At 38.7% G+C, this 14607-nt stretch overlaps 1 protein-coding gene, 1 long non-coding RNA gene and 1 other non-coding gene across 3 annotated transcripts; 2 read left to right on the plus strand and 1 right to left on the minus strand.

The window, feature by feature from the left end:
• Window positions 1-1478: 1478 nt before the first annotated feature.
• Window positions 1479-10220, plus strand: LOC146170309 (melatonin receptor type 1B-like). Its single transcript, XM_083390707.1, has 8 exons — window positions 1479-1515; window positions 2425-2573; window positions 2986-3120; window positions 3518-3646; window positions 4832-5033; window positions 7240-7370; window positions 8255-8321; window positions 9890-10220. The coding sequence occupies exons 1-8, from the start codon at window positions 1480-1482 to the stop codon at window positions 10022-10024; spliced, it is 984 nt and encodes a 327-aa protein (XP_083246833.1). The 5' UTR covers window position 1479; the 3' UTR covers window positions 10025-10220.
• Trnaq-uug (transfer RNA glutamine (anticodon UUG)) lies at window positions 9093-9167 on the minus strand. The gene has a single exon. It is a non-coding gene; the product is annotated as a tRNA-Gln (tRNA).
• Window positions 10221-12438: 2218 nt separating the features above from the next.
• On the plus strand, window positions 12439-14465 carry LOC146170311 (uncharacterized). Its single transcript, XR_014500998.1, has 3 exons — window positions 12439-12614; window positions 12777-12820; window positions 14285-14465. It is a non-coding gene; the product is annotated as an uncharacterized LOC146170311 (long non-coding RNA).
• Window positions 14466-14607: the final 142 nt, after the last annotated feature.

Below are 14607 nucleotides of genomic sequence, written 5' to 3' on the forward strand. Positions count from 1 at the left end.
TTGGTGTTTCAGTGCGAGCAACTGAACAGCCAAACTGATTTCGCCGATCAGGCAAAAAGTCAGTTTTACATTGCCCAAAACACAAACGAAGCATAACAACGAGTTTTCTATTTTCAAAAGACACAAAATCGTTTTAATAAAGCGCCAAAACTTACCTAAAACATTTTTATCTTAACTTTTATTACACCTGGTACAAAAATAAATTTGGAAATGCAGATTTAGCTTAAAGTTATTTTGCGCACGCAATTTGGCAAAGGTGCAAATTAAAGTAAAAAAAGCGAAAATTTTCGTTGTCCATGAGAACGTAAAACTATAGCTTCGTTAGGAATTGAACCGTGACCATACTTAATACTATCGTCTCGTCTCAATATTCCTAGATTCGCGAAACCTAATTCAAGCCATTACACCTTAAATTTCGTCCAAGAAGAATTGCAGCGTTGTATTTGATCAAACGCCAGCAGTTTCACAAACTTTAAACGCGTGCTACTGTTTCAGTAAATAATGTGGTTTACGTCAAAAAATAGTCCATTACTTTGCTTCCTTGCAAAATACCTTTAATTTCTTAATGGCAATTTACAAACAGTAGTATAAACACAAAGACATGCAATACTCATCAAATAAGATACACTGCCCACCAGCCGCAGAGGAAGAAAAACTTTTGGATTGAGGCAAAATGTACAGCCAGACACCCCTTGCCACAACTAACGTGTTGACATTTTTGCAGACGTAATTTCGCAGTTACAGGTGTAGTGCACTGCTATAGCTTAAAGCAGTGGTACCCACCCTTTTTGTTGTCGCAATCCCTTGCTAGTTTGCACGGACCTACGCGAGTCACATTTCGCTTTCCATTGGTTGAAAATAAAGGGAAAGTTGACTCAAAAGCACGACTGGTTCACTAAAGCAAATGTCGTTAACACAATTGTTAGACTGGCACTTTCTTTTACACCTTACACGCTAATTTGTTTGTATAGTTTTGTTTCTTGAATAGTACACGGCGACCCCCCCTGACAACCTCTTGCAAACCCCGTGTGGGTCGCGACACCCAGGTTGGGAATCACTGGCCTCACGCAAAAGAAAAAAGCACAGCCAGAGATCGCTGGTCCCAACTAACGTGCTGACATTTTTCCAGGCGTATTTTCGCAGTTACAGGTATAGTGCACTGCTAGATTAAAGCAAAAAGAAAAATGTACTGTAAGATATACCTCGACCAAATATATATTGACATTTTCGCAGGCGTATTTATGCAGTTACAGGTATAGTAAACTATACCAGCTTAAAATGTACAGCAACCTGTCTGGGCTCGAAGTGACCGCTGTGTCGGGATGCAACTCTTCAGAGAACCTTTTCTGCGACCAGCCTTTTCCTCTTCGAGTGCTCGAGCTCTGCTACCTAGCCCTGGTTATAATGACCGGCACTGTTGGCAACATTCTGCTCATCTCGTCCATCGTCGTGCTGAAGCGCATCAACAAATACGGAAACATGTTTCTCGTCAATCTATCCTTTGCCGACCTTATGGTAAGCACGCCTTGATCGTTTATACCAGTAGTCAGTAAACTTTATTTGTGGCGGCCAAAAATTCTTTTTCAAGAGCAAGGCTCACTCTATCCGACCTCACAGTAAATACGCTTTTTGCGCGCCCTTTGCGACTTTGGTAAAACAGTAGCGATCTGACCCGATATCGTGTTATGTCATTGACTGTGCTCCAACGTGCAAAATAAGCAAAATTGAAACATTCAAAGGCACGTTTTTTCGAGGTTATTAGGCCAAAATATGGTTTAGGGCGGGAGTGGGCAACCTTTTTCTTGTCGCGGGCCAAACTCAAAAAGGACTCCGCGAGCCGTTAAATTTCAACTGTGTAGACTTACGGATCTTATTATACCAACCTCAACGACTGATACAGATCAAGAATAAAACTAGGTGTTTTGCAATTAAAAAGGGGTCAAACTACATGCTACAATCGATGCAGGAACAAGATTTGGGCAAAGAGTAAAAACATGCCTTTTTGTCCTTAAAATAGCAAAAATAAAATATGAGGAATGGCCTCGTGGCTAGTTTGTAAAATTGGTAGCAAGATTTGCGCTGGTTGCCCACCCCTGCTTTAGGATTAGGAAGTTACCTCCAGTTTTTAACCTACTATAAATTTCGATAAATTTAACTTTCAAGTTTTAATCGCTAATATGGTTTGCAAATCATGGCCGAAATTATTATGTTCATTTGTTATCGGATCGGCACCGATCCCACCCTTGTATCGGACGAGTAACGATACTACCAATCGACATCGGGTATCGGCTCTGATCCGATACGTAACTCTTTATAAACATGCCTGGGTTGTTAACTGATTTTCGTAATCAGCTTTTAAACAGGATGTAGGCCCAAATAAGTTACACCCTTGGAGAGATGTAATCGAAAAGGGTCTTTATTCAGGTTACAGGATTTGCGATACCAACGGTGCTGGCGAACGTGATCCGACAGAGGAACACCTTCAGCAAGTCGGACTGCAAGATTATCGGCTTCTTCGTAACGCTTCTCTGCACAATCTCAATCATAAACCTTCTCGCCATCGCATCAAACAGGTTGTTACAGGTTGCATGGCACATAACTTTATATTGAGTCAGCTTTTTCAGTAATTGTCTAATACTGTGTAGCCTATATCGATCAAAATAGTGACTTTTTTTAGGTTATCTTTGAATTACAACTGCGTACATGCCCCAAGTTTTCTTCTGCGTATATATTTTTTGGGGGGGAATAAAAATTGGGTTGTGAAAAGTAAAAACTTCAAAGTTATGAAATTTGATGTGCAATTTGTGGAAAGTCTAATTAGGCTTAAGTTGGACCTGTTGTGCGCGGCACGCTTAATAACTCTACCTCCTAAAAGTTCTCTATAACATAAAGTTTGGAGTCTAAGTTCAACATCCCGAAGATACTTTATATCAATCAGCGAGTCTTTTCAAACAAAAAATCCACATTCGCATCCCTTTGTTTCAGATACGTGGCGATCGTTCACAACCCCAAGTATCCCAAGATCTTCTCGAACCGCAACATAAGGATCTTCGTTCTGGCCACCTGGGTCTACTCCTGCCTGCTTACTCTACCAGTTGTGACCGGATGGAGCAACGCAGGGTAATCAAACCTGCTTGGTTTTACATTTTAGCCTACCACAGCTAAGAATGGTCTTTCATTAGGTATCTCCTAAAGATGACTTTTAATTTTTGTTCATAGTTTTTCGTAATATAAACACTGAATATAATGAACAGTATTTTTTCATCAAAAAACATAAAGTTTGTCGCACACGCATATCTATACAATATTTAATATTTGACATTTAGTGTGTTATTTTTTTTTAAAGTGTTCAAGTGTTATTTTCATTTAAGTGTTATTTTCTTGTCTACATTTTGGGTCTGTATACCAGGGCAACCTTTTTCCATTTCGCGGGCCGGAACCAATGACGTAAAGGTAGTATGGGTAAACTGGCTTCTAACGATGTGAACTAATTTAGTTTGTACTTGCGACTGCGCAGATACGATCTCAAGATGATGCTCTGCACTTGGTCTGACACCGCAGACATTTATTTCACCGTCTTCGTCGTCTTTATGGCCATCGGGGTTCCACTGGGGGGCATCATCGTTCTCTACTATAAACTCTACAAGTAAGTTTAGTCGAACATTGTTGGAAAACATGAATGACCTTGGTGCATGTGTAATGCCTATTAATGGTTCAAGTCGGCGCTCCTCAAGTTTTGATACGAAGCAATTTTGACCAAGGCTGTGGAGTCGGTTAAAAATAACCCGAGTCCCACTCCGGCCAAATGTTCGATTTTGTCGAGTCCGACTCTACAGCGTGTAGCCATTTACGTAACTTAGGTAAGGTGAATGTACAGCAATCCATTCATGGGTGTGTGCAATCCATCCACCCACAACATATTTTTCACAAAAATATTGAACCATACATTCTATTCCACCTTTACAATTTATATATTGCGGCACTATCAGTTTTTTTGTACTGCGCAAGTACACGTCTGACTCGGGACTCGGGTAGTCTTACATGGTCTTACTCGAATCCCGATTCCCGAACTCCAACTCCGCAGCCCTGATTTTGAAGTAAATTTAGCACAGGAGTCACCAATATTTTATATAGGGCCAAATAACTGTAAGAAATTGACGATCGCTGGCCAGATATTAAATTTTGTGTCGACTTTATTAACTTATTTATTAATAAAATACAAATAATTATGCACCTAAAACTGTCGTTATTTCTTTCAGTTCAAAATCTCATCAAGTTTAGTTCGGACAACATTTTAGCAGTAGTTTATCTTCATTAAGGAAATGTGTCGCGGGCAGGTAGAATTACCAGATCTGGCCCTCAGGCCGTACTTTGATGCAGGGCAGCAAAGTCGGAGTCAGACTCGGGACTTGACGGAGTCGGTTTGTTTCGCTGAAGTCGGACTCGGGACTCGAGTAAGAACACGTAAAACTACCTGAGTCCCAAGTCCGACGTGCGCATGCGCAGTACCAAATTTAAAAACTGATATTGTCGCCAATTGTAAATTGTAAAGATCAAATAGCACCAGGTGGATATTTTGCCGAATGAGTGAAATACAGGCTGTAGAGGTGGTGACCGGACTCGGGACTCGACGAAATCGCACATCTGACCAGTCGGACTCGGGAGTCGAACTCGGGTTTATTTTGTTGACTGGAGTCGGACTCGGGACTCGGATTAGGGTTTATTTTGTTGGCCGGAGTCGGACTTGGGTTGTTTTTAAAAGTCTTCGCAGCCCAGATTTGATGACTTTTGATTTAGCAGACAATGACAAAAGACAAACTTCGTTTTCCAGCCACGCCAACGAGCAAGGCGAATGGGTGCGAAATATGAGCAAGGAAGCGGGAGACATGAACCAGTACCAGAAGGCTCTCCAGCGCGACATCAACCTCCTGAAGACACTCCTCATCACTGTGGTGGTCTTCCTCATCTGTTGGACTCCATACGGCATCACTAGCATCTTCTTTGCCGAAAACTCGGATCGCTACGCTGATAAAGTGTGTTTTGACTTGGTTTTACTTAAGCGCACAGCTTGGTTTATGCTAATTATTGACTTTGAAAATGTCATTCTTAAAATGCTTGTATGGTAAACACACGTAGCACGTAATATCAATTCACAATAACGGGGTTGCCTAAACGTTTTTGAATCTTTAAAAGTCTATAAATTTATTTGAGTCAATGTGCGTATTGAAAAGTATTTAAAAACTCACGACTTTTTAAATTCCTTGAATATATTTATGTCCAGCAAAGGGATGCAATTCCAAGTTTTTTAAAAATCTATAACTTTTCATCGATTTATTTGCCCCTCGAATATATGTAGGGCCTACATATATATTTACGGGTTGAATTTACCGGTGATTGAGGTACGAAAATATGATATTTCAATAACAATTCGCTGGCTATTCCTCGTATAACTCCAGATACCTCCCTTATGACGTTTTGTGACGTAGCCTACGTTTTTTCTGAAATGTGGTCAAGGGGCAGAAATGCACATAGTAGGGGGCCACAACCTACAAAAGGTTGTGAACCACTACCGCAAAACATCTAGTAGTGTAGCCTAAAACGACTAATTGCAATTTATATCCGAGCATTAATTGTTGGTGGTCCGGATGCATCAATGTTTTAGTTCGGGATCGTGTTTTCGATTCGAATTACGAGTACATTTGCTTAACGCAAGGAGCGAGTTTTGTTATATAAGCCTAAATTTAGTGTCTTTTTTAATACTAGCTTGCTGGTTTAACGTTACGAGTAAAGCTTGACAGTGTTAATTAGCTTGATGTGCGATGTGTAATACTGACACTATATATACATCAACTCCGCCAATTCAGGTAGTTACAGTGTATGTCGGTCGTCTTCGCTTTTCAAATTTCCCATGCCCAGCCGACTGTCATTGAAATTAGTTTGAGCCCACGCAATTAGTTTAGTCGTGAAGTTTTTGAACAAAATAGTATGGATAAAAAAGTTAACAATGTTTGGATAAGCTTTTAATGCATTTTCGGCCTTTCGAACAAAAATGTCGTCATCAGACACTTATCTTCTTGGTGTTCTTTACCACCGAAAAAAACTTGATTTGGGTAAATGTTTCATTTGTGCAAAAACAGACTACGTGGTCTTTTTGCTGGATTACTGAGTGACTTGCTAGAAACTTTGGTGAGTCACCTATTTAGTAGAACCTATTACGTTTTGGTAAACAAGCGAAAAGGGTATATCTGGTCAGAGCGATTCTGACGGTGGTCATCACCGGTAATGACCTCTCCCGTGAGACCTGACGACAGGCAACTATATGAGTTAATTGCTTTTGGTGACAAATTGCTTTGGCTTCGGTTGGATACGTGCCTCTTGGGTGTGAAAGCTTTTAATCCGCCGATTATGACCGGCTCATGCTGTTAGATAAGTGTGACTGCTGATCGCGCGTATAGGCTGTCTCTTGGGGAATACAGGGTGTTTCGGCGGTTTTTTTACACTACTTTAAAAATCGCAAGTAATTGATCACTGACGCACGCCAGAGAATGATTTATTGTCGCGGATCCGTTTCGAAAGTTTGCAATTGTTCGTCTGTCGTAAACGTTCGCTTCTACGACGAGGGGTAAATGGAACGAAATGCATTCCATAACATGTGGTTAAAGCCAAGGAAATACACATAATTTATAATTTGCTACCATTGAAAACCTCGGGCATAACCTGCTAATTATTTCTAGGTTTAAATGTTGGCCTTGTGATGAAAAAGCTTATTTTTTGTTTGTTTGTTTGTTTGTTTGTCACTGGCGAATTTAGTATTATTTTCAGTTTCAAGTTATTTTCAGTTTCAACAAGTTCAATTTTACTTGCAAAAATCCTTCCTGGTCTGTAACTGGGCTTTTACCAGACTTTTGTACGAAAAAACTGTCAAGAAACAAAAAATAAACTTTTCCGTAAGGATAAAACAGAGGAATTACGATGCAACATTTGCGGAAAATCTTTTACAAGTTGCAATTCGTTCGATTTTATTTTGTCCAGGTTTCAGTTAAGAAACACGGATGCAAGTTTTTCGGGAAACTGTTTGGGACAGCTATAGTGATCTTAATAGTCACATGAGGGTTCACACTGGGGAAAAAACATATCAGACTTAACCCGTTTTAACAACGAAGTCTTAAAATAGCCGTTCATGGAAATTATCTTATTTACTTAATGTTTTTCTTGTCACAATTTTATTTGCGATTTTAGATAACTGGGTACCTGGCTATGACCAATTCTTCTCTAAACTTTATCATCTACGGAGTCACCAACCCGGTTTACAGAAACGGTTACCAGAAGCTTTTAGCGCGGGTCGTGTGCTGTCTGTCCTGGAAGAAAAGGTAAATAGGAACTTCTATCCAGTTTTTTTTTTTTTTTTTTTTTTTTTTTTTTCTGTACGGTGCGATATTTAATTAAAAGCCGAGAAATTTTTTTAAAGGCAAATTTTTACCCGGGAGTAATTTTTAGTATTAACAATGCTTTTCGATTTATTTTTATCTGATAGCGTTGAGAAAAGTGGCGTCATGTTCACAGTAATTGGAGGGTATAGCTATCCGGGGTTTGCCTGCTATTAATTAAGCCGTGCAGATACTGTAAAGTGGCGCCTGAAAAGGCACTCTAAACTTGTTATTAGTACCAACAAGAGCGAATAGGCGACGGCTTATTTCAGAGGCCTTTTCTTCTTAATTAGCCTACGGACCTTCAATGTCAAGAAGTATTTCAAAATAGCCCTAAACTTAAAAAAAGAGCCACGAACAGAATCGGTGCTGATGTGTTGGCCAAAATCATTCCCGCTAGTGTATGTGTTGCTTTTAACAAATGTTCTGTGTGTAATATCTCGCTTCCGAAAGTGGCGATTAAGTGGTGTCAACGTCATCGAAATTACTCTGTCAAACTGTAGAAGGCCAAAGCGAAGGGTTTCCATGATGTGGAAAGCACCACACTTACCGGGAACCGGGGCACATTTAAGATGTCGATGTAAATCGCCGTACAATCGGGAAAACGTCGTTTTTAAGACAACGCGACAAAAAATCTATAATGGCCTGTACATTATTTATAAAAATTAAAATTTCACACGACTAAAACGAATTTCGGCCTGACGATTCCGGATCCTTTTGCGAGTGACAATTGTTAGAAATAGGTGCCGACGTTTTGATCTTAATTAATTATTGATTAGTTTAAACGTTTTTTTTTTAATTTTCTGACTCGATATTATTTCTTTAAGGCTCATTAGTGCATCAAGGAAAAAAGGAGGGAATTCAACTATAAGAAGAAGAACAGTAAACAATATGGTAAGTTTTGTAAAGTTCATGACAATAATTTGTGTTTTTGTTTAATTTAGCGATATATAGGCCTATGGGCTTATATATAAATTTTGTTTTGCAAACCTCTACTGCTAATTTAACGTTTTTATGACCACACAGACGATAAACGTGGGCTAAAATTGCAATGTTGTACGTTATTTTGTTTAAATGTTCTTCTAAACTACGCGAAATTAAAAAATGCATTCCTACATATCCGCTTGTATTTTGCGTCTGTCCCTTTAACAGTATAGGCTCCCTGTACAAACTTCCTTAAGGGGCATTACTTAACGCTGCCACACAAAAGATAAGGGTGGCCTTAAAATAAAAATGTAGTACGTTAACATGTTTAAATGTTTTCTAAACTACACGGAATTAAAAAAAAATGTATTGGTACATATCCGCTTGTATTTTTCTATCTGGCCCTATAAGGAGCCTTACCGAAATATTGTTTCAATTTTCAACGTATTAAGTCAAAAAGCAATATAGCCTAATCAAAAACATATGCTTGGTTTAGCACCAATAGTACTGATTTTCGAAATTTGAAAAGGAAATTAAAAATCGAAAAAAAACGCACTTGACGTGATATATAGACCACGCAAGGTTTTTAGACGTGGCTTTATTAGTTTAGGGGCAGCGACATTTGTAATCTAGTTTTTTACGTGTAAGCTATGAACCTTCCCTTATGTACACTGAAAGCCATTGCAGATTCATCGAATCTGTCGACCATTGATGCAAGCAGGGCAGACTAAAAAAACAACTAGCCTGCAGTGAGGTTCGAACTCACGACCTCCAGTCAAGCCGGGACCGTCGCTCTACCAACTGAGCTATGCAGGCTCAGAAGGGAACGAGTCGAGAAACAACCATGCGTCAAAGCTTGCTCACTCTGTTAGTACAAGCAACTTCATATTGAAGGGGATCCACAGTACCATATCATTAATACAATGAAACATATGTACACACATTTGAGTGTTAACAACTGAGATCTAGCCCTTTTGAAGCTGCTTTTTGACCAACGATTACGGCTTACATATCAATAGTACACTGAAGACTAGAAAAACAACTAGCCTGCAGTAAGGTTAGAACTCACGACCTCCGGTCAAGCTGGCCTGTACATTATTTATAAAAACCTTCCCTTATGTTCAGAAGAACATTTGATTAGTTCTATGGCTTAGTTTGTCTTTATAGCCCAGAAGAGTTGACATGTTTCCTGATAAAGAAATCCTAATTTATAGAAACGTATTGCACCGAACTCAAAAAACGTAATTTTTTTGCTTAATAAATAAAATGGCGAAAAAAGCAGATGGAAATCAAATTTTAATAAGAAAGCTCTCAGGCAGCTAACGACCATTTTTTTTCGTGTATCGCCATACTTCCTCTTTTTAAAGCCGAATATTGCTCGGGAATTTGCACAGAAGATAACATTGCGCAAAAGCGTAACATGTTGGAGTATTTTCGGCATATTAACATTTGATAAATGACATTGCACATAAAAAGACACAATTCACAAATGTTTTGCACGGCTACAGAAACGCTTAATAAACCGTTTTTTTTACCAGCGCATAGCGACATCTGGCGGAAGGACGATGGCCGCTCAAAAGACCCACCGGATTCCTTCCGGCGCCCGACCCACTGGCGGTCGGCCAGGGGAGTCGGTCATGGTGGGAACGAGGCAGTTTAAGTCTAGGCTCTAGTTCATATTCAAAAAACGCCACGATAAGGTCGCCTTCGCCTTGTTTAAAGGGCGGGGGAAGGCTTGAGAGAATTGTTTGGCAGTCAGATGCGGTGTTTAAATCGGTCGGTGTGCCCAAACAACAATACCTAAACGCATATACTATATGCGGTGGTGTTTTGAAGACTTTAATTTCAAGATTTAACGAAAAACCTTGGCGTAAGAAGTGATTTGTATGTTCCGCCGCAGTTTTAAAGAGCGCCACTTCGTTTTATTTATTGAGGTGCCGAAATCCCAGTTGCTAGGGATAAAAACGTTGATTCAATGCCCAGCTTTCTGAGTATTTTTTTTTGACCCAAAGATTAAATCATGCAAACTATAACGATTTCAGGCGCTTTCGACAAAAAATGCTGCGTTGATCCCCTAAAGGTTTGTTATTAATTTAATGCTCCCCTATATAAGTCCATTACTCGTAAGTCATTCTTTTTGTACTCCACCTAATAAGAAAATACTTCACTGTATTTTACAACTCCGGAAGGAAAATTACAACGTGGCAAAACAGGGCTTTTGTTCTCAAAAAGAACTAAAAAACATCTTTGCACGTTTTTGGTTTTTGACTCGGCTGGGTAACAAAATTTGATCGTTTTAAATATTTTTTACCCTGCCGCTTTTCCCCACAGTAGGCTATAATACGTACAACAGTGCTGGCTGCATTACTGTAAACAAGTATTGCGACAAGCTGCTGCCATTTGCCAATGTCATGATGTGAGCGGCCATTTTCACGTTTGATATCGGCCACCTTTAACGTTTGGTTGTACTTGTACACGTTTTTGTGGTCCTAATGTCGAAGACGCCTGGTGAATTTGCGTACAGCGCGTGTTGTCAAAATATTAATGGCGTGTTGTTGTCCACCAAGGCAATAGACCACGTTTTTTGCGTTGTTACAAATGTTATTTTTACTGGGCCAATAAAATTGGCTTTTCGTCGTAACAAATCAGTGTTTTAGGAAATTAAACTTAGACTCGAAACGTTTAACAAATGATTAACGTGATATTTTTACTTTGTTCTGCAAAGGGTATTTCTTTCTTTTTAAAGTGAGACAACTTTAGTTAACATGTAGGCTTCGCTTTCGTGGAGTAAACCTTTTCTTGTTAGCCGTATTAAACAATGAAACGTGATCCATAAACGTTGTCTGCTGTTTAATTTATTTTGCAGGCTACATATAGATGTCACTAATATCTTCCAATTACATATTTAAATTTAACGAAAATATAGACGAAAGGTTAGGGTTGTAGACAGCAGGGCTGCAAGTCAGACTCGAGACGGAGTCGGACTCGGGATTCAAGTAAGACCACGTAAAAACTACCCGAGTCCCGTACAAGATTGAAACTGATATGGCCGCTAACTGTAAATTTTAAAGGCGGAATAGCATATTGTGAATAGTTTCCAACCATGTATTGTGAGTGGAACCTTTTAGAACATTTACTGCAGTGAGAAATATTACTTAAAGGGTGATTTAGAAGATTCGGGAATAAATTACCAACTTGAAAAAAACACGTGATGATTGACCTCTAATATTCTACATAAAGTGCAAATTTTGAAAGCGTCGACAATAATAACGGAACCTAGCTTGAGGCGAAAATTAACATATTTTTATCGTATGCAAATGCTTCTCATAAGATTAACGGGGAAGCCGTAGCCAATCTACGTATGCTAACAGGCTTATGGATATGCTTAAGTGCGCAGTAAACTATGTGAGCCTTTACCTCGGTCGCGAACTTTCTTTTTATTTTCATCCTTTCACGTAAAATCTCACGGAAAAAATACGGCAACGCAGTCAAAATCTGACGTTTATAAACCTGTGATCGTCTGGTATTGAATAGGCGCAGAATAAAAACCTCTGTATATTTCCTAAATTGCAGTAGCTTTGAAGAGACAATAGATTACTGCGAAGAAACAATCGACTTAGATTAATAGCCTAATAAACTCTTTACAATACTGATCATCACAGTTAAATAAGCTTTTTATTGCATATAACCGATTAAATATCTTCTTTGTTATCCATTTTTCCTCCCCAATTCCTCGCTAGAACCAATTTCCTCTTAAAATGTAAAAAATCCTCCCTAAGGGAGTCAAGTGGTTCCTTTGAGAACCACTGATCTAGAAAACAGCCAAAGCATTGAACTCAAAATGCAAAGTAAAGTAAGAGTTTTCTAATTTAAAAACAAATTAGCATAAAAAAACAGCTGGTATTAGTTCGGAAGCCAAAAGTTTGTGCACCGGCAAATGAATCGATCTTAGGTATAGTCTGGAGAATAAGGCGTGCATTTGGAATGCAAATCAATTTCAGACCCTCTTGGTGAACGGAAAGGTATTCAAACGATGGAAACCTTTATAGGCGGGCACGAAAATACTCGTGGGACAGTGACAGTTTAGAATATACAAGATCGCTTTGTAAGATTTCGAACAGTAGGTTTACGTCCTCAATTTAAGATGGCCAACTTCTTGACTGCATTGCTGGTTATTAGTTTGATTTTCTACAATACGTCGGAAGCTTTTCGTATTCGGCGCTTGACCAGTAGAATTGCTCGCTATCTCCACAGACCATTATAGTAAGTGTCAAACACCGATTATACATTTTGGAGCGAAGTAATAACTTATGCTGAACAAGAACATAGTGAACGAAGTTTTTTTTAGCGAGACAACCAGCCGCTTCGTTCGCTATTAAAAGTGTGCTCAAATCAAACAAGCTTCTTTACTTTGTTTTGTTTCAGCTATGACCAAGATCAAAAGGCACCGGATATTGCTCTGGAAGAAGGTAATAATAATGTGCAACTAACTATTTGCTATGGCAGTGGTTCTCAAACATTTTCTCAATTGGCAAACTTTTTGATACAACTATTTGCGTACGATAAGAGACTATTATATCAAATGACATTTTCCTTCGTGTTTTAAGTTGATTTTGTTGTTCCAGTTACATTTCAGTAAAATACTCGAAAATTCCAGTAGGGGTGCCGAAAATCTATTTATTATTTTTGAGGGGTTCCTTTAGCCATAAAATGTTGAGAATCACTGTGCTATGGGTTTGAAGTGCTAATAACCGTTGGGGTCATTGATTATGGTGAAGGGTGGTTTAAGTATTAAAATCCAAAAGTTAATAAGATTAAGATTGTAACGAATTGAATAGCCTACATATTTATTTCAAAACGTCCAGTGTTGGCTTGTAGGAATCAGAGCTGCGAGGTCGGTTAAAATGAACGGAGTCCGACTCCGGCTAAAAATATATAAACCTGAATCCGGCTCCGGATAAATATTTGATTTTGTCGAGTCCGACTCTACAGCCTGTATTTTACCCATTTACGTAACTTAGTTGGATAAACAGCAAATCCACAGGTGGATATTCAGCAATCCACTTATAGCGGTGTCATATAAGACAACCACTCATGATACATGTTTGGTAATTATCCACCATATGCTATTCCGCCGTTACAACTTGCAGTTGGCGGCCATATCAGTTTCAAAATCTAGTACTGCGCATGCGCATGTCGGACTCGGGTAGATCCTATATATTGGGGGTAATTTTGCTTTGAGATGCCAGTTTTTATTCGTAGACTTGTAGTAACATGTAATGTTTTTATAAAATTATTGTAAGTGGATTTGTATAATGCCGAATTTTATACCTCTCGTTTGGTGATAATTAATAGCGCTCATTTATAACTTATAACACAATATAATTTGAATTCGTAAATTTGTGGTGAATGATTCTCTTAAGGACAGAATAGCCATAGGATTTAAAATATTTACCCGAATAGAACTCACAGCGACTTTAGTTAATTGTTACTTATTAAACGAATAGGGTATTACAATAGGTGACTGAAACATAACTAAAAAGTCGTTACATTGATTGGTGCCCACGAGTTTGCGGTTGTTTTTGCAACCGAATTTGGAATTCGGGTAATATTGTGGAATAAGGTTGTTGTTTTTGGATTAAACGTGCGAAAACTTCGCATTTTTTGTGGTCCGAGTCCCGAGTCCGACTCCAGCAAAACAAACCGACCCGTCGAGTCCCGAGTCCGCAGCCCTGGTAGCGGATAAAATTGTACACCATTTTTTGCGGGTGTATCAGTGGCGTAGAACGCCTTTAGTTAAAATAACGACAAAGTTGCAAAACTTAAGGGGTAGATTAATTTTCTTTCTTCGTACCAAACAGTTATTACGTACGTATACGTTTAGTTTGTTATGGATAAGATGCTTTACTAAACACATTTTTTAACTCTTTCAGATTCAGACGCCGATATTTATCGACAGATGCTGGCCGATATGATCTCGTCGAACGAGAAAGACGACTAATTGCGTGTTTGCTCGTCGAAATAAAGCTAATCAACGAATTCATACATGTCATACTGGTTTTAGCGATTATAATTGAAGATTTTGAAACCGTAAAATAAAAGTAAAACTTTGGAGCATAATGGTTAAAGGTTGTAGTAAGACGTAATGAGAATATTAAAGCTCATACAGAAGTAGGTTGCATTTTAAACGTTTCAAACAACTCTTTATTTATTTTACACATCTTCAAAAGTGAAACTTGTAACAAGGAACATTCTT

Source organism: Ascidiella aspersa, chromosome 1, assembly GCF_963924565.1.
Source record: "Ascidiella aspersa chromosome 1, kaAscAspe10.2, whole genome shotgun sequence".
Taxonomy (NCBI): domain Eukaryota; kingdom Metazoa; phylum Chordata; class Ascidiacea; order Phlebobranchia; family Ascidiidae; genus Ascidiella; species Ascidiella aspersa.

Coding starts and splice junctions, on each gene's coding strand:
- LOC146170309 (XM_083390707.1), top strand. CDS start 1,480: ATGTTTCTCGTCAATCTATCCTTTGCCGACCTTATG. Junction 2,574..2,985: donor CTCGCCATCGCATCAAACAG/GTTGTTACAGGT, acceptor CCTTTGTTTCAG/ATACGTGGCGATCGTTCACA. Junction 3,647..4,831: donor CTCTACTATAAACTCTACAA/GTAAGTTTAGTC, acceptor TTCGTTTTCCAG/CCACGCCAACGAGCAAGGCG.